We start from the raw sequence: 21,258 nt of genomic DNA, 5'->3' as shown, positions 1-21,258 counted from the left end.
ATCTGCCTCTTTTCACACCCCCTCGCGATTCTGCCATCCGTTTTAATAATAATAACCCGTTTGCTACGAATATTACAAGGATGCACAATTCTAATCTTCTCAGTGTCTAAAATTTATTGTCTGAAATAAAAATTGCTTTGTCAGATTTCTGGTTGCTAGAAGCATTTCAGAGAAAATCGCTATTGATTTTGCACTATCTGCTACGCATATGTTACTGTCGCGTCTAGAAGTGTTCATATGAAATAAAAATAGACAAGTATTATATACTGTCACGCTTTAAAGTTAAAAATGTTCATTTGATTTCGAAAAATCTGAGCAACCGGGTCAAAACATACGCGATAAATAAAGTTAAAGTACGATTTCCAAGTAAGCTGTGTGACACAATCGCGAAAATATTTAATAACTGTTATTTTTCCGAATTTCCAAATATATGTAGTGAGACAGAAGCTAAATAAAAACGTTAAAATGGATATTTAAATCATTTCGGTGCAACGCGAGAGATTGTGGGGCAAAATAAACAATACATAGAAGTCTAATTGGAATTTGTACGTTTTTTGTAGATATAAACTGTGTTGCAACGTAATAATTCATGTCCATAATTGGAACATAACTTTTGGACAACGTACAGTTAGCGAACAAACGGTCTTTCGATGAATTTAAAATTTCAATTTGAAAATATGAATCTCCAAAATAATTTAATTTGCATTTTAAAGAGGCAACTTACGGAAATTATTTAATAACACTTAATTCGTCAAAATTACTAGACTATATTACTGGGTATATTTAGAAATGTTCGCAACGTGTGTGAATGAAGTGAATGGAGAAAATGACAGCTGCAAAAATGAAGTAACGATGGCATAGGGTGTGGAGGCGTACTTTAAATTAATAAAACGACATTTCAGTCGCAGAAAAGATTCAGAATCCTACAGACGCATATGGAGTACGTCGAGTGGCAATTTTTCCGCTCCTTTGTGATTCGAGAGAAATGCGACACTCGAAACGAAGCAGGATTTCGATTTAACTCGGATCACCTATATCAAAGCTTGAGAAGATTACATTTTTCTAGAAAAAGTTGTAGTCTCTTTGACGTGAAATAAATAATTACTGCTCTGTTGCGCGATTGAGCGTACGATGTTTAATATTCAAGAACGAAATGAAATTACAGTACTTTTCGACTTCTCTCGGAACAGTATTATAATCTACCCAAGTTACTGAATACATTTTACGTGGGATTAAATAAGGTGTAAAATAATCGAAGGGAAAGTAAGGCAACCAAGCGTATTTTCAAAGGGGATTTTTTGGAACAACTACGAGAAGCAAAGATCCAAGAATTTCGGACAATTTCGCGGATTAATGGCTGCAATGAAAGACTCGAAGCTGTGGGGAATTGACGTCATTAAGAAAGAAACTCGCCACGACCAACGATTCATGCTATTCGTTAATCGCTCGTAGGAACAAGCGATTTAAGGACAACAATGAACAAAGGTTCCAAGGAACGTAACAGGGCCTGTACCGGTAATTGCTTGCCATTCGCGTAATTCAGCTCCTTCGAAAATTCCACCTTTTGCTCGACACCGTGTCGATAATTCAAGAAATTAATTGCACAGAAATTCCTCTTTTTCAACGATATTAATCAAACTGCAGAGAAACTTATTCCTTACGATAGTTATCGGAAATTGCGAAGAAAGAAGAATTCGCTGGCCGTAGACAGACAATCATTTAATTACAGCAACGAATGGCGGTGAAAATTGGGAAACACGTTATTTCCATTTCATTTAGTAGGTTTTATTTAAGCGTTTCTTGAATCGAAATACAGCAAAATTGCAATTAACTGGCATATTCGAGACTGGGGCAATGTCGTAAAATCAAATATGCCGGATAATTTTTCTAAAATGATTTAAAACTTTTCAATTTCGTCCAAAAATGTTTCCATCTACTCGAATTTTTTTCTCGAATCTGCGCAGGATTTCGGGAGTATGTCTATCCACCAAAAATTATTGTAATTGACCTCTGCAATGAAACGTAATTTTTTCAGAACGAGTTGGAACAATTTTTCTTCATCGAAAAATTTAGGCACATATTCGAATTTTTTCTCGAAAGTGCGTAAGATTTCGGGGGTATGTCTATTCACTAAAAATGATCTTAATTGATCCCTGCAACTGAAAATAATTTTTCCAGAACGATTTGAAATTTTTTAATTTTGTCGAAAAATATCATACCTTCTCGAATTTTTTTCTCGAAAGTGGGTAGGATTTCGACGGTATGTCTAATGACCAAAAATAATTGTAATTGCCCCCTAGAATGGAAAATAACTTTTTCAGATCGATTTGAAAAAATTTTTTTTCGCCCTAAAATTTCAGTGAAACATATAAGAGATATGGTCAGACATTGTATTTTCTGTAAGGAATTTTTTTCTCGAAAGTGCGTAGGATTTCGGGGGTATATCTATTCACCAAAAATGATTGTAATTGGCTCCTGCAACTAAAAATAATTTTTCCAGAACGTTTTGAAAAAATTTTTTTCGCCAAAAAATTTCTGTCGTGTTTATCATAGAAAATTGTTTGTCAGTTTTCCCAAGAAGTATGGAAGAATCGAACGAATATACTCAACTACGGGCAATTAATAATCGTGTCGATGTAAGGTTCAGTTCGACGAGCCAGCTGCGTAGTCTCGCGTCAGCTAATCGTAGTGTTCTGTGATTCGTCTCGTGCTCTTCGAGCCGATATTGTTCTCGACGAGGACTGAAATCCGCTCGAGACAACGGAACACGCCGAACGAAGCAAGCTCTGGCTCAAGAAACTTGAAACGTCGCACGTGCCGTTCCCCGGCAGCTATTACACGACACCCGACATTTCATCTTGTAATGGCGAGTTGGGGCCGGGAACGCGGTAATTTCGACCGAAAGGGCTCGAAACCCGAAGAAATTAAATTACGCGCACCTGACGTGTCCATCGTGATCGAGGCTGCAGTGAAATCCGCTCCGAGACCGTAAATTCCCAGGGCTGCTAAGCGTCGCGTTACCAGTCAGTCCTAATGAATTTAATAATGAGAAAATTTTCATACTACGTGTTAGCGTCGACGCCTTTTTAATAACAATAACAACATAATTACATTCTTTCCACACTTTCGATCAAACTGTTCGAAGTAAAGTCCCCATAGAATCTAGTAGAACGTTTCGATTTAGAGTCGAGGAAGCATTGCAATTCTTAATTTTTTAATCATTTTTCACTTCCTTGTTCTGCGAGGCAGGTAATAAGACAACGTGTACGCGATCGAAACGTTGAACACATTTTAATCTTAAATAAGATTTCGAGCGTCTGATCGATTTATAAAAAGCGAAAGAAATTAAAATTTTATTCGAGACTGATTAACGTTGCTAATGGTTGCTGGTTTCAGAAAATGGGTTCGGTTCACGGTGAGGAGTTGCCTTTCATTTTCGGGGCGCCGTTGGTGGATGGTCTGGGCCACTTCCCGAGGAACTATACCAGGTCTGAAGTGACACTCTCGGAGAACATCGTGCAGTACTTTGCTAACTTCGTCAGAACTGGGTGAGTAGAGAGCGATCTTGATCGGCCGTTGAAGTGGTTCTCGTTCCAACTGGCCCTACTTTCCCTCTGGGTCTTAGATTAGTTATCCAAGGACATACATTTTTAAATTAATCCTCTCCCTTCCACGATATTACGACCACACCGAAAGTAAGTGCTCCCGAATACGAAAAAACCATTTTAGATCTTATTTTCAGCAACCGAACAATTGGATTCTGATTAGATACCTGTGTATCTATCTATGTACATACAGATTTTACAGTTCTCATCAGCTGGACATAAACCAAAAACACTACATTGCATATGGTTTGTATAAAAGTAACATTACATAAAAACATTTGATGAATTTATGTGCAAATGTAATAAACACGATTTTAATTCATTTCCTTTTAATTTACATTGTGTTCTACTATAAAGAAATGATGGTTCAAGATTGGAACAGATACGTAACTGTGTTTCTAATCTATAAATTCTATTGCTAGCCTCGTGTGTACACCGAAACGAAGGAACAAAGAACCGACGCAGAAAAATAAACGCTCGAGAAGCCTCCGGGACGGGCGAATGGTTCCAACAGGTCGGTAATTCGAAATTCGAAGGACAGCCGACAGTAAATGGAGCACCGTGAGACGCGAGGCGAGCGGAGAAATTTGAATTTCGCGCGGAATCGCGCACGACGCGGGGTCTTACCTTAACGACAGGCTAAACCGCACGATCGTCGCGTGGAATCCATTCTTTCGCCATTTCCCGGCGAGCCGTAAATTTCAATTTTCGTCCGAGAGCGCACGGGAAACCAATCTTTCTCCCTTTGAATCAACATCGACGCGTCGCGAGAGAGCCGGAGCACCCGCTTGCGCGGAATCAATTTGCGAACTGCGCGAGTCCAGAGGGGGGGAAAAAAAAAACGAAAAAAGGAGATCGCGCGCGCCACCCGAAAGGTCTAATTTTCCATATTCATGAACGACGCACGGGGTAAAAGAAACGTCCAGGGAGGGGTGGCAGGGAGGGAGGGAGAAAGTGGTACACGAACCGTAGACAGAGAAACAGAGAGGGCGGATTAGAGCGAAAATATTTTTCGAACCCCGAGCGGGCGTTTTACGGTCGTACTGAATTTCTGATCGAGCCGCGAGTCGACGGTATTCAAATTTACAGATTAACGAGCGCCGTGGAAAAGAGAAGAGACGCGACGCATCGTTGATACGCGGACGAAATCGAATTTCGAAGCGTCCGGCGTTCCGACTGTACGCGACGAAATTAAATACGGGGAATTTCGAAATATTCTTTTAAGGGGTTACGCCACCTTCGCCAGTGAAAAAGAACCCGGAGAAGTTTCGTTATAAAACGATAACTCGCGCCCTGAAAAATAATACGAGGATCGTTCAATAAGTCCTTAGAAAAAGATGGAGAAACGAATTATTTTAGGTAGATTTTTTTTTATGTTTCAACATAATCTCCTTTTAGCTCTATATACTTTTCCAAGCGTTTCTCCAACTTTTTTAAGCCATCTGAAAAGTAAGATTTTAGATGGTCCTCAAAATAGGCATCTGTTTGAGCGGTGACCTCCTCGTTCGACGTGAACCGAGCCATTTTTTTAAGTTTGAAAATAAAAAAGTCACTGAGAGCCAAATCCGGTGAATACGGTGGATGTTGTAATAATTCGAACTTTAATTCCATGATTTTGGCCATCGAAACTGCACAGATGTGCACTCGTGCATTGTCTCGATACAAGGGGATGTTTCTTGCTTCGATCGACAATAAAAATGATGTGGTGGATATAACTGAGCGAGTGATGATGCTTATTAAAGACAAACTTATTGAACGACCTTCGTATTGTTCTATATGCACCCTTGAAATTGACAAAATTTGTCGATTCAGGGGATTTCTGAAATTTGGAACATTCATAGATTTTAAACAAATATTGCGTCAAAGCTCGAAATTTGTTTGATAGTACTCTGATTGCTTGGATATTTTTGATAGCATATAATAAAACCGAACATTGTAAAAAGTAATATACAACAACCCCCAGGCGAAACAATGCAAGTCACGTTCCGAGGACAGCAGTTTCACGAAGCTGCACAAATAATATTGGGCAATCAATCTACAGAAACCATGCAAATTATATTTATATTACCGTTTCATAGAACTATGAGTACAAATATAAATGCATCGTGGAACGCTTTCGGTATTCACGGAAACAATTTCCCCCAAAAATTTTATTATTGACTTCCCGCACTCCTCTGTGTTTCCGGTATCGCATTTTCACGGATGAGTTATGTTTTATTAATTATCGAGCCCCGCATCTCGTTCAGACAGAAATTTATTCAGGCTATCGGACTCGCGGCCCGAAATTGAAGGAAAAATGCACACGAGCCACGACGTATATACAAAAAAAAAAAAAAAACACGAAACATTCCGATAAAATATTCATTAACGGAAAAACGAATTTATCTGACCATCAAACACGCATTCACGTCAGACAATATATTTTATTTCAATTTCGCGAGCCATTTTTCTACGCATTTCTCGTTTACAGTTTTCATTTCGCGCTCGTTTCTTTTATGCAAAGTGTCGACGAAAATGTGACACCTTTTTATACTATTCTGCTTTTTGTGATCTTTACTTCTCCTTTACTTTTATCCAACAAAATTTCTATTTATATATTGTATATTTTACTCGAGTTTCACTCTCTACCTTAAAAATGACTATTGACGAACCAAAAGAAAACATCTCCTTTTTCTAAGTAGAAAGTTTCCCTTTTTCAAGGATATTTTTAATTGCATTGTTACGATGATGACCCTTTGTATTACAAGTTTCACGTTTTCAACATTTTTCGATTGTCGGGGGGAAACTGTCCGTAACGAGATATCGCTTTTAAATACATGCCTGGACGGCGACTAATCACGTAGCTGGTGCACGCTCGTCCTCACGTTTCCTCCGGCAAGAAGACGTACAATAACAAGTAATTTCGGCTTGCGAGTTTAGATACAACCACGTACACGAAGACATTACGTGATGCCGGCTTGCGCGGTCGTCGTCTACGTTTTCCTTACGTGACGCCGTGCACTGTAGTCGAGAAACCGTTCGCGGCGAATAATAATTCATTCTCTTCGTTCGCCACGAGCTGCAGCAATATCCGATAACGGGAGAGCTTATTTTCGCGAATGAAATAAATTTCGACGAAATGTTTAATTACGCAACGAGCGCAACGCGTGGTTTCGAGGAGAAACAATCGTTCTGCAAAATAAGTTTAAAGGTTAACCGTGGGTTCGGAGTAACCAGCAACCTTTTCACTCCGATATACTTTGACGTTATTGGTAATCGATGAAGCCGATAACATGGTAAATAATTACCGAAAGTAATTGAATCTCCTACGTTGTACTATTTTCCTCTAATTTTTTCTGTCAACGTTTTGACAGATCTGCTTTTCGTTTTTGTTTTTTAATTGTTATTCGAGGCCATTTGTTTACGATTGTATCTCTGGTGTCTGTGTTCCTAACAAATTGACCCGCCATGACTCTCAGTTTCCGTCTCTTTTCTTTCACTCGTTCGTCCCTGTTCCGACCCTCTTCTCTACTCGTCCCTGAATATGCAAAACCGTGCTTGAAACGAGCCGATGATATTTCAACGTAGCCCTCGCCCCGCACGACGTAAATTTCGCTTCGACAATACACATCCCCCAACACACCACTGCGCGGATACACCCATGCATAATAGATGTGCGTGCGTATGTGTAACGGCTGCAAAGTCGAGAATTGATATGTGGTAATGTGATTCCCGTTTTCAGTGTAACGATCTACGAGCGGACCTTTAACGATCGACAAAGAGATGAAATAGGGGTTGCGCGCGTCGCGTTCTTCTTAAATCTTATACAAGGTCGGTTGAATCTTCGCGCTTCGCGAGTTCTGCCAGTTCCTACGAATTATATCCCGCAACTCCATCGATATATTTCGGAACAAGGGAACATTCGTTTGTTACGGTTCTACTTTCGGAAATTATCAAATGCAAGAAGCTCGAAGAACTTTTACTGCACAGTTGCTCGAGGGAGTTTTGAGAGAATGTTTTAAACTCGATGCTTGAATTCTAATTGAAAAAAGTCGGCTGGACTTGAAGGGAATCATTACACCATTTACTGTAACTCGAGAGCGTGGCGGTAATATTCATAAAAATTAAAATGCTTTTACTCGATAATGATTTTAATCTCATCCATTAGCAGTTATAGCTTAACAACGTCTCAGGTAACGACCTTGGTACTAGACAGTTAAATGCATTTTTGGTCCCTTTGAACGAGAAGAAAAAGAACTGCTACACATATCGTAGGTACACGATACTCATCTCGAAAAGGGTCGTAGTTTTGAACGTCACAATCGATACTGAAACGCGTATTGGAGAAGACTGTATATGTTTATATTATCACAATCTCCCCCTCGAATCACATGCATCGAAGTGTTCTGCTTCGCCTCGTTTACATCTTCCATATCCTCCCTAAACTTATACTTCCTCAACTCCCAGTGATTTCCTTGTTTGTTTCCTGTGATACGATTTACGGCTATCCTCGCTTGTTCGGGTTATCAAAAATTTGTATCTTCGTTACTCTCGAGCTGCCTTCTTTCACACATTTAGCTATTTTGATCTTTATTTCGCGAACAAGATTAAAGAAAATGAAACATCGATGGTTTTGTGGGATTTCGACTCAAAGAAATTCGAACAAGCCCTCGAGCACGCCTTTCTATTGCACGCAAAATCCGGATGAAGCGATCGAACGATTTTGAAAGTCAATTCTTCGGCACACAGACAGATTATGCAGTCTCTAAAATACATTCGCAACGATTTCCTCGACGTCGAGCAACGATCGACGCGAAAGTCCATTGTCTACTGCGAGTGCTCTCCTCGAGATAGCCATTTTACATTAAACCGGGAATACAAATGGCGAAGGTGATCAAAATTTCAATTCCTTCTTCCCCGTCTTTCTTCTACCGCGCGCTGTTCATGTATTATTACCGAATCCCGGGGATTCCGGTAAACCGAAGGCAAAGACGATAGAACAGAGTTTTCGTTTTCAACGTGGACCCGCCTTGGCCAGTCCCCTAAGGGACAGAGGGGTTACCAAGGATTATAGGAAAATTGGACGACTTTCTCGTAAAGGACTGGCTTCAAATATGGTCCTTTCGCCGCGACACGATCGTGCCAACGAACAGCGCTGATCCTTCTCGCCTTCTAGGACCGTCCGCGTTCGGAAACGTGACGCTGAACGTTGCAAATGGAATATCGATGAAGTCCGCAGCGATATTTCACACGGTGAAAACCCCCTGTAAGAACACCACCCTTTCCTGACCTACGAAATTCATTATTAAAGACAAACGCGAGAAGAAACAATTCCGCGATCGAGAGAATTGGAAAGTCCAAAATCTCGAAGCCTTCCTTTAATGTTGAGACTGATCGAAAACCTGAACTGGTCATTGAGACATATAAAATGTTTTTTTAAAATTTGTTTTTCTATGTTTACAAGGTTACAAGTATCCGTGACAGCAAAACGATTCGCAAAATGGAAAGCTGTGTAGAATCGCGACGTGATAGAGCGCAGTTTCAGAGGTAAAACTCAGTCGTTGATGCCGGTATATATACGAAATATATGAAAGATAACCAGATTGCCGGAAATCGAAATTTCGTTATCTCTTTGTTTGCAAACCACTGTCCCGGATGGCTTCCATTCGGTCCCGTCCGTTTAAATGCTAATTTTATTTAGATATTACACAAATGGCGGCCACCAATGCGATCGTATTGACTCCGATTTAATCCGTGATTTAGGGCACAAATAAGGACGATGGCGCCGCGTAATTTCCACGAGACTCTATCAGCATCCTCCCGTCGCTTTCATAATCTCCAGCAGTAAGGATTAATCGTTAATTTCAATTGATTATTACAAAAAATCGTGTCTATTACGCTCTGTGTACCTTGGGCTTCTCTTCTACGCAATTTCTACCGATCAAAGTACATCAAAAGTTTCGAAACGTCATGGTAACTGCCAATAAAGAAATATTTATATAAGCCTTGAGTACCTGCGAGAGAGCGTAGCCCTCTGTTGGCGAGCGCTGGAAGTTTCGCTAGTACGCCTCGGTGGATCGTTCAAGAATCCATGATACGCGTTAACGTAAACGTTAGAACATAAATTCGTTAAAACGTCTGGTGTCCCGTAGCAGATTTTATTTCCACGATACTCGAGAGATCCACTCTCGGCCATTTATCCGAATATTTTATTCGAACCGGTAAACTACAAATAGAAGCTGAAAGGCTACAGTGAAAACAAGCCCGCATATTAAACTATTCCCTTTCGTATTTCGAGCAACGTGCTCTTTCCACCAATTATGACGGAAGAATGTTGTGTTTAACATACCGCGTAATTTCATTCGCACATCGTCCCGATCAAGTTTCGCTCACCGGAAAAGCCAACAATTTCAATTTTGCAACGCGTCCGCCCTCGAGCGACTGAAATATTATTCGAGGTCGCGTTCCGTGTGCGATGGAAGCTTGCCGCGAGGAAAAATTCAATATTATTTCGACCTCCGGTTTTTCCGTCCGTCCCGCGTACGCGACATTGCGGCCGCGCATCGATCGCGAACCGCGAGCACCGCCGATATGTATCGAGAAAGAGCTGCTTTTAAAATAAATAGAAGAGAAAAGGGCCGACGGCTATGAAAACGTGCGAATTGCGTCAACGAACCGGATTCGTCGCTCGCGGAAATTATTTGTCGACGGTATTCCCTTGCACGAAACCGTTCGCGTTGATGGAAACGCGAATGACACGCGCACCGATCGCCGTGGAAACTCGAATATTTGGGATTCCAACGACGTCAGTGTTAACGAATCGCTTTATTTGCCCGTCAAACGCGAATCTCGGACACCTTGTCTAGTTTCGCGATTGAAAGAGTGAAACTCAGACCTGTCCACCTTCGGAGCCGCGCACATCCTGCAATTTCCCAATGTTAGAGCGTACGATCGATGCACCACAAATCAAAGTGCAGATACAATTTTCTGAAGCGACTTTATTGTCTCGTTATTTCAGGTTACTGCTATAAATTTTATAACGGCATTGAAATAGATATGCAATAAGTGAAATTGTACGAGGAAACAAGTTTTGAAGGTAAACATATTTAGAATGAAAAGACATGTGGACAATATTGCAGGAAAGTTAGAACATAATACTAGAAAACAATTGTTGATAGAATTCTACTATTTATTTGAACGATCGTTTTTAAACGAGACTAATGTACACATGTAGAGTGAAAATATTTAATTGTTCACTAACATTGTGGTTAAATTTGTGGCACACAATATGAATTATGAGAAGAAAGAAGTGTTAGTTTCATTTTTCCAAAGCGAATCCTTGATGCTTTCCAATTGACAAAGGCTTGCAATCACTTGCAATTGCAAACATAAAACATCCAAATTCACGCTGGCGTATGCAGGGTGTTCGGCCACTCCTGGGAAAAATTTTAATGGGAGATTCTAGAGGCCAAAATAAGACGAAAATCAAGAATACCAATTTGTTGATGGAGATTTCGTTAAAAAGTTATTGACGTTTAAAGTTCCGCCCGTACTGAATTTTTTTCTAGAAAGTGGGTAGGATTTCGGGGGTAGGTCTATTCACCAAAAATGATTGTAATTGACTCCAGAACCTAGAAATAATTTTTTTAGAACGATTTGAAAAATTTTTTTTTCGTCGAAAAATTTAGGCACCTACCCCCTGTCGATTTTTCTTGAAAATTGGTTTTTCATTTTTAGTATTTTTGTTTGACGCCCTACAGAAAAGTTGTGTAATACTTTTTTGTAGGTACCCATGAGCTCTACTTCAGAAAAAAGTTTCACTGAAATATATTCACTATTGTAGGAGTAATGGCTGTTTGAAAATTGGACCATTTCTATGAGGTTTTTCCCATTTTGCGGGGTCAAGGACCAACTTTTCGAATATTTTTGCGATTTGTACATATTCCCCATCAAAATACGCGTAGTTTGCTTTTTTAAACATTAAAATCGTCCAATCCGTTTAGAAGTTATGACGTTTTAAAGATTCGCATGAAAATTCGGGCAGACATTTCTGGCCAGAAATTATATTTTCGGTAAGGAATTTTTTTCTCGAAAATGCGTAGGATTTCGGGGGTATGTGTAATGACCAAAAATGATTGCAATCGACTCTTGCAACCGAAAATAATTTTTTTCAGAACAATTTGAAAAACCTTTTTTGCCAAAAAATTTCAACACCTATCCGAATTTTTTTCTTGAAAGTGGATAGGATTTCAGAGATATATGTATTCACCAAAAATGCTTATAATTGACCCCTGCATCCAGAAATAATTTTTCCAGAACTATTTGAAATTTTTTAATTTAATTTGTTAATAACTTTTTAATGATGCATCAGTCAAGAAATTGATATTCTTGATTTTCACCTTATTTTGGCCTCTAGAATCACCCATTAAAATTTTTCCCAGGGCGAATATCAGGGTGTGCCGAATACCTTGTACATATGATGGAGCATCCAAATCATTTATATATGTTACCTTTTTTCTTTTTTGAGATCATCAATGTTTTAACGGACGTCGAATTTGTTTACTTTGCTGAAACGACCGAGAGCACAGGACTGTCATGGTTTCGTATTTGACTTTTCACGTGTCAACGGTTTCCTAACTTCGTCTGCTCGATTTGCACAGCTATATACAGTTCGGATCGCTGAATCCAGGTCTCGTTTTTTTTGTCTGCTCAACCGACAGAGCAAGTAAAATCACCTGATCGCTCCTGAAACGACGACTGTTCGAATTTTAACGCGAATCAGATTTTATTCGCCTCGCAATCAGCACGCGTTGATTGTTAATTCGCGACAGAAACGAGCTCGTTCGCCCCGTCGACCGGTATTTTTTTTTTATCGTTCGTTTGATTAACGAGGAAAAAATAGTCGGCGTACGATTGCCACGGGGATGAGACACGACCATACTGGTTCGTTTTCGCCCTCAAAATGAATTATTTCGATCGCGAATTCGACTGTCTAACTGGCCGGGAAGACTTATTCGTTTTTGAATCGCCAGTTACGGTCAGAAATGGTGACGAATTGCGTATCTTGCGTGCGTAAACGTTAAACTCGGATGCCTGGACCTAATTATTTCTCGACGACAAGGGGAGTAACTTTCCCTCGAAGGAAATATTTTCGCAACGTTGTTTCCGAGATACAAAACAGACCGCTGGTGCCAAAGAAGGCGAGGAACATAGTTTCTCGCTCGCAGTATCTTTCTCGAGGCTCGTTCCCACCATACGAAGGAAGGAAGGAAGAAAGTCACTCGTCGCGTCTGCTGGATCTCTTATTCGCCGAAAAAACTCGACAACCCTCTCGGCTAGCCACTCGAGCTCGGATCGAACCTGACATATTTACTTTCTTTCCGGTGTTTCCCGGCGCCCGGAAGCGGAGGGCGCCTCGATGGCAAACTTTCCGAGTAAATTTCAATCCGTGATTCTTGCCCGACGGTCCCGCATACCCCTCTCACTGTCTATGATTCCCCTAGCAAATAGAAAAGTTCCAGTCTAGGTACGACTTTTCCACTGCGCGAGAGCCGGTTGTTCGACACACACAGTCCGTTACTAGTCGCCCTGGAAACAATTTAAGTCGCCTCCTCTCGGCCATCCCTTCCGTCGTCGTGGAAACGTATGAACGCGAGAAGAGGGAGGACGCAAGAAGGTGTCAGGCAAAAAATAAAAGCCAAACGATAAACTCTCGGTCCAAGAATCGGTCACGTGTGACCGTAAGTGACTTTATCGTCCATTCTACGGTCGAGTAAAAGTTCAGTCGGCCAACGGTGGCGATTCTCCTGGGACCGACAACCGAGGAATTACTGCCAGCTTCCGTCTCTCCAGGCGTGGCTATCCGCGATTAACCGACGTCAGATTAAAAAGTGACGCAATCGTGCAGCAACGCGAGAAAACAAATACCGACAAAGCACTCGCGTTGCAAAATAATTGTATCACAGACGAGGTATACGAGTTGACCTTACACCTTATGGACTTTCGTGGCCCCATCTGACAGTTGAGAAACTATTCACTGAATTAGTATTGATGGACAAACAGCTGTAGTGTGTACGTAAATATATATAAATTGTCTATGGAAAGGATTGAAATTTATTTCTAAATCTGTTGGTAATGTTCCGAGTGACACGGAAATGGTAATGGGGTTTGAAGACCCCATAAAAATGGGCCGAAAAAATATATTGGAAGATCTACTCGTATACTTCGTCTGTGACAATACTCTAAAATCTTTGATGAATCAATGAGAATCAAAACTAACTTAGTGAAGAAGCTCTATATTTATGATGACCTATGAAAGGCGGATCGCAGGCAATTTGCTAATATTATTTAGTTTTTAATTAGTAATTGCATTACCCAGCTAAAAGTGATCGTGTACTCTTTTCTTTTTCAATCTTTACACTGACCCATTATACAATTATACGTTGTACTTTTAACGAATGATATAAATAATGGCTAGTTACCAATGGTCAACTGTAAGGTAAGAAAATATTCCTATTGTGGCAATAGCAGTCAGGCAGTTCGTTACAGCGAAATTGAAATGAGATAATAAATAGAAATGAGGAGAAGAATTTTAAACAATTCTTACCGTCGGTCATCACGGCCCAGCAGTGGTCAGTAGTGGTCAGTAGTGGGCAGTAGTGGTCAGTTCTGGTCAGTCCTGGTCACCAGTGGTCAGCCCGGTTCACTAATGGCCAGTGGTAGGCCCCCGAATTCGCGAGACCCGACCACCCTGGAAGTTTCGGGAGTACTGAAAGAGTATGTTAGCAGTGACTGTCCATATACCTCTTCCTAAGATGGAAGAGTGGGGAGACGCAAAGACAAAATTGATAGTCAAAGACAGCCTGATCTATAGAACTATTTCGGTTGATCCATTTCTGGACCTTTGACCTTGGTGTCAGCGTCACTGTTGACCATCGATGACTATTACCTAACCATTATGATAAGCGAATAAACAACGACCCATTAAAACTACCATGATGTCGAAGATTAAAACCTTACAAGGATCCCCTTAAAATTTAATGCACGATCTTTTTAATATTTTGTTCCATTTTGGAGGAGTGTATATCAAGAGTAGGAAATAAAAGAGTAAATGTTAATGGGACATCCCAGGTAATCGGTGCAATAAAATATACATACACATAATTTGGGGTTATACTTACCACTTGATACTGAATCTATGCTTATTCTAATACTATTAAGTATAATTTTATAATCGTACAGAAAGAAATTCATCAAAGCAGTATTACTCCAAGAATGATAGTTGACAGAAACTGGCTTCGTTTTATGAATTTTTTTAGTTAATGATTATTAAAAAATACCGAAGAATAATTAACTGGCAGACTGACAAATGTGCTACGGACGAATTGTGTAATTTGGACCTATTCCCATGTGTTGCTCTACCTACGTTATCGTTACTGAAGCAATTTTCTACTAATGTCTTTGTCCTCGCTGGTAATTGTCTACCACGTTTAAGATTTCGAGTTGTTTCCGTGCCCTAATTAAGTAGAATTGCTGTGCTTGTTTTCCTAATATTCCAAATATTCCACGACTGTTATTTAATCCTATGCTATATTTATCCTACAATTCCTTAATTGGTTAAAAAATATTCCAGATTTACCAAAAACGAGTCCTTACTCGATAGAGAATTATGCGAAAGCAACATTTTGACGTTCGTTAAAATTGGTGTTTGGGATATTTCCGAGCAGGTATAGATATTTACAATAAATTATACATATGTATATATGTTGAAAAGCTTTCCATTTCTACTTTTAAAATCCATACAATCCGATTAGACAATATTCGACTTCGTATATCGACAAAACTGATGGCGAGTCTATATTATAAAATGTAATTAAAAAAGTTTCGTTAATTATCGAGTTCGATCGCTTTCCTAATCAGCGGCTCGTTCAAACGGCCAAAACGGTGTCGTCCGCAATAAATGTGTCAACTAACAATAACACAATGCACAAGGTACCAACAAAGCTGCTTAAGGAATCATCGTCGATTGCCTTTTCATACATAACCAGAATAATGGCTCGTGTTCCGCCGCCGTATCCGGAAAAAGATCACTATCGTTCGCATTTTCAAAAAGGTGAGTTCGATCGTAATCCCCGCATGAATCGAGCTCGTATCGAACGCGTACAATGCGACGAAAGTTGGTCCCAGGGTTTCGAAGAGCTTTGTGTCATTGCAAAAAAAAAAAGAAAAAAACGAGAAGAGAGAGAGATAAAGGAAGGCAAAAAGAAAAGAGCCGACGTCTCTGAGCGAGAAATTCGCTCGAGCGAGTTTCGAGGCATAACCTTGACAATAGCCTTACCCCGGGATCCGGGCTGTTTCTCTTTTGAGGGGAGAGAAAAGTCGCCGGATCACCGGGAGAAGAGCATCCCCTGGTAGTGTCGTCTGCTCGCCAAGCTTTGTACGACGTCAGAGCAATCTACCGCACGGCGCAATCTCTACCTGAATGCCCTCTCCATTTCCATTATTGGGAAGGAGTTCCCCCCGGCATACGTGCAATGACAAAACGGCAGGTCTGTCTGTAATGGGTGCACGATCCACTCGTACCGCCGTGTACATTGGCTGTCCAGTAATCGACGTGAGGGTCGTTCCATGCCATATCGATCACCTTCTCCCCCCCAATATCAGGATTTTGTTTAAATTGAAATATATTGCGGTCCGTGTACAAACAGAAGGCGTTTCGGTCATGATTTTTATTAAAAAATATAAACCGCGACGACAGCTTTCACCGATTCCAACGAAACTTGCCTTCGCGACCGTACGACTTTAATTTTATTTTATTTTAATTTCTCAATACGAATTGGACGACCATTTTTCAAGATATTCGACTTTTCAAGCAGCGTGAGTATTTCGTTAAAAAATTCTACGAATATTCGGAGAACTCGCAGCTATAATTCGGCTTTAATGTTTTTATTTTGAACGTTTTTAGTATTCGATGCACGTATCTTGCAATGTGCGTTGCCTTTTTATTTTTCACGGAAATGTGCAAATGTTACGTGTACAAATGTCGTACGTTTCTCGCATAAACATCCGTAGTCCACCGACGAATATCAGTTAAGAGCACAATGGAATAGTGTCTAACGGCAAATATATTACGCAGCTGCGGAACAGTGGGCACGCCACCGCCCATCGTCATCCCGAGCAAAATGATTACAAACGACTGCAACAAGAGAACGCGTGCATTCGACGTCGGCGTGCAGGAAAACGAACGAATCCATCATCGTTTCTTCCAATATTTCGCGAAACGAGGACTCGGCCCGCGCCGCCGTCAATTACGCGACTCGTCGTCTACCGTCGAAAGAAAAAAACGTTTAAACCGCAAAGTCCATAACGGACGGGGGCTATGACGCGTTGAATCCAGGTGGGCAGAAGGGATAATCCCACGGAGTTAGCGTCAGTCAAGCCTAAATTACGACGTGTGATGGCACGGGGTGCTGGCCTATTTGCCGTAAATTATGATAAACTACGTTACTGCCGGCCCGATAATAAATACGAAATCGATACCGTCCGTTATTTGAATTCGTGCGCGAGCGCGCGCTACTACGACGCCATTGTGTAATAAGCTATTATCCGAAAATATCGATAGGCAGCGTTGTAATTGATCGAACCGCGCGATGAAATTAACCTTGTATCCTAACGCGCTAATGCGACTGTGAAGTTTTAAGTGCCCCGGTTCGCGTTATTTATCGCTCGCCGGCGATTTAATGGACACTAGACATTGATTCTAATACGGAGGGCGCGAGCCACTGGATTTATGGTGTTTAAACGTTAGCCGGGATTCGGGGCCGACGATTAACGAGGATTATTTCGTATCGAACCCAGGGGAATATTAAACGAGGCAGAAAGAAGCGTCGCGCCCGGGTCGAATCCCCTATAACACGGTTCTGATTCGTTCTGTTCGAGAATCCACCCTCCCCTCTTGTTCGAGACCCGAAGAGATTTAACAGTATAGTTACGATGCAGAACAGGACGAGAACGGCTTATCGGCAAATTCTTCGAGAATAAACGAGAATACAGCATTCGAGGAATTTGTAGGTGTTCAGCTTCTTACGACATTGTAATTCCAGGTCGATTTTTTAACAGTTCGGCGTCTCGTTAATCTGACCGCCAAATTGTTCTCCAATGTTTCAAGTAGAACGTTTCGATCGAATAAATATGAACTTTACTTGATATGTAGATTAATCAAGAATTTTTTATCGAAGACTATGTTTCAGAAAAATAAGAATTGCTAACGTTTCTCTTCTCATGGCGATATTTAGGGTTTGCAATGGAAGGTAGAATTACAGAAGGAAACCGACAGGAAGTCAGAGGCAATTCTTGATAGAATGAGTCTGCAAATATGTGTTTGCCGCACTCTGATAAACTGGTTGCTTGATTTGCCTGCCGTTGAAGGGCTCCTTTTTTATTATTGATTGTCAATCGCACTGTTTGATAAATATGGCAGACTGCGTTCGGAATCGTAATAAACGACGAAGGAAATTTTACATGCATCGCAGCGCTCTGCTAACACGTTACAGTGTTTTACGAGCCTTCATAACAACGCATGAAACATGTATCGCGATGCCTTTTACATACATTTGTTGAATTTTTATTCCCGTCTCCTTGTTTGATCCATGAATTCCTTAAAAGCTAAACAAACCGTTTCGTCGGGCCAGAATTACTTCCAGTAGTAAATATTTGAAGTGCATTCTCCATTTATACAGGGTGTTCGGCCACCCCTCGGAAAAATTGTAATGGGAGATTCTAGAGGCCAAAATAAGACGAAAATCAAGAATACCAATTTGTTGATGACGGCTTTGTTAAACAGTTATCAACGTTTAAAGTTCCGCCAGAACTGAATTTTTTTCTCGAAAACACGTAGGATTTCGGGTATATGTCTCCTGACAAAAAATGATTGTAATTGACCCATACAACCGAAAATAATTTTTCCAGAGCGATTTGAGACTTTTCAATTTCAGGGAAACATATCAATGATATGGTCAGACATTATATTTTTGGTAAGGAATTTATTTCTCGAAAACACGTAGGATTTCGGGGGTATGTCTATCCACCAAAAATTATTGTAATTGACCCCTACAAACGAAAATATTTTTTCCAGAACGATTTGAAATTTTTTAATTTTATGGTAAAACTTCACACCTTCTCGAATTTTTTTCTCGAAAGTGGGTAGGATTTCGAGGGTATGTCTAATGACCAAAAATAATTGTAATTGACCCCTACAAACGAAAATATTTTTTCCAGAACGATTTGAAATTTTTTAATTTTATGGTAAAACTTCACACCTTCTCGAATTTTTTTCTCGAAAGTGGGTAGGATTCCGAGGGTATGTCTAATGACCAAAAATAATTGCAATTGACCCTTAGAACAGAAAATAATTTTTCCAGAACGATTTCAAATTTTTGAATTTAATTGTTAATAACGTTTTAACGAAGCCCCCATCAACAAATTCGTATTCTTAATTTTCGTCTTATTTTGGCCTCTAGAATCCCCCATTAAAATTTTTCCCAGGGGTGGTCGAACACCCTGTATAACGAAATATAACGATCTATAATATAAATAGAGATGTCAGTAGACATTTATTTCCCTGTAAAAAATATCAAAACAACTTACGAGGTAGAGATATTAATTAAGAAGTTTTTTGGTGCTTCCTCCCGTCCCTTGGACCCTTCCAGAATGCTCGTAAAAGTCAGCGGTTTCTCATCGCGACCGCGAGTTGTAACCGAAAAAATAATTCGTATATACCCTTCCACCAGAGGCAGCTAGATCACGAGACTTAATCTGCGAGGATCTCAGCCCCGAAACACGGGGCGCAGGGCATTAAGAACAGTTTGGAGGGGTCGTTGCCACGTATGTCTGTATTATGCGGTGTTTGCTGGTGGATTACGAGAGTAAAGTACAGCGGTCCCGCGACACTGTTTGCGATTGCCACGTTCGCGGTTATTGGGCCGGCGTAACGTTTAGTCCAGACGATTATGCTAAATTATTGTTTACAGGGGCCGTATACTATATGTCTATTTACCCAGACCAAGCTGCGCCGTTGGCCGATCGTTAACGACGTCGTTTGTATGCACGCGATTCTAGCAATGATGAAAAGTGTTTCAAAGCGAAATTCTGTGGCGTAGAATGTACACGCACTGAAAATGATTTGCAACGTTTTCTTTGTCGAAATAAGCTTAATCGTAAATGGACCGAACCACCAGCCGTCACGTTGAGTATCAAGTATTCACCCTTAGTGTGTTCAGAAAACTCAGTGAATCGTTTGATCTCCCGATTTTACTTTTTTGCGATTATTATAGCATAACATACCTTCCTGTGTTTCTTTAACACTAGGTACGGTTTACTAGGTTGTGTTGACAGTTTATTAAAGTGCAGTTTTCTCACGTTTCCACCCTATCTCATAATCCAACCCTCTCCTCTAATATTTACGCGACATAAAGGGTCATCCAGGAGCTGTGTTTATAGCATATAAAAAACTATGCCACGAGACACGAATATAGAAAAATATGACGGTAAAGATACTTATAGAAATTATATCCACCGACAAAGGCCCGAGTCACGCTCGAAAGTTGTGTTCTTGCGTTCGACTAACGAAGACAAAGAGAGAAAATCGTTGCGGACGACGACTCAAAGAACAGTCTGGGCAGCTGGAAAATAAATTCCACGGCGTCGTGCTGGTGTTTTCGCTTTATTACAGCTAACCCGTACAAAGGGAACAGCATATGCGTTCCGAACGTCATCAGGCAAAGGAACACAAAGCGATCGCGATGAATCTATAACGCAAACAACCCTGCCATGAGTCACCCGGGAAACCTTTGTACGTGCCCCTTTCACACGGCACCGAGATCTTTGGGAACTCCAGCAAGGCCCCGTCCCGCGCAGCTCGCAACAGGTAAGTCGGTGGTTAGAAGGCTCTTCCGCTCTTGTGGTATGCATAATGGATGGGTGGGGATGAGGATGGCACTGGGTGGCGCAAAGGGGAGCGAATCAATAGATGGCACGAGGTTACGGCGCGACGGAGAGAAGAGGGGCCATCAGAGGGGATCACGCCACGCGGGGAAGAAAGGGGGAAACGACGAGATACCGATAATTCTGTAGGATAAATGGTCCGAAGAGGTGTGCACGGTTTGTCGATGAGGACGCACCGAGCCTCGTTCGTTCTCGGGATAACTCCTCGACGATCCGGGATAAGATTCCCTTCATTTTCAAACGTTCCTATTACTGAATCGACGGAGAGAGAGTACAGTATATTTAGAATGCCTAAGTATGAATCTGGAAAACTACTAACCTTGTACAATAAATCTTAGAACCAAAATCTCGCAGTTATAGAAAGACAGCAAATGTGAAACATACTTATTTTCTATTTTTTGCTAATGTAATCTTCACCGGTATATTCGTGAGATTTTTCTGATTAAAATAAGACCAAACACGATATGCGTGTATTTAATCGTATTTAACACTATTTTATACTCTGTTAGAAGCAGGTTAGAAACAGTCCATATCGTGTTTGGTCTTATTTTAATCGGAAAACTCTCGCAAATACATTGGTAAAAGTTTCATTTAAAAAAAGAAACAAAAATAAAAAAGTTTCATCACCGATATTCGTCACGTGAGAAATAAACGAACGCGAAATTTGTATTTC

The 21,258-nt window shown here is 40.6% G+C and overlaps 1 protein-coding gene across 6 annotated transcripts in view; it reads left to right on the top strand.

Moving 5' to 3' along the window:
* Positions 1–21,258, top strand: part of Nlg-4 (neuroligin 4) — a 425,248-nt gene that overhangs the window by 329,718 nt on the left and 74,272 nt on the right. For all 6 annotated transcript variants that reach the window (XR_013079732.1, XR_013079733.1, XM_076765746.1 and 3 more), the window contains one exon: positions 3,397–3,548. Coding sequence is in view for 4 of the 6 variants with exons in the window: in XM_076765746.1 (XP_076621861.1) it covers positions 3,397–3,548 (152 nt within the window). In the remaining 2 variants the exon portion in view is untranslated. The remainder of the gene's footprint in view (positions 1–3,396; positions 3,549–21,258) is intronic.

This window comes from Colletes latitarsis, chromosome 5 (assembly GCF_051014445.1).
Source record: "Colletes latitarsis isolate SP2378_abdomen chromosome 5, iyColLati1, whole genome shotgun sequence".
Taxonomy (NCBI): Eukaryota; Metazoa; Arthropoda; class Insecta; order Hymenoptera; family Colletidae; genus Colletes; species Colletes latitarsis.
Note: the sequence above shows the minus strand (reverse complement) of the source record. Positions and strands in the feature narration are given on the sequence as shown.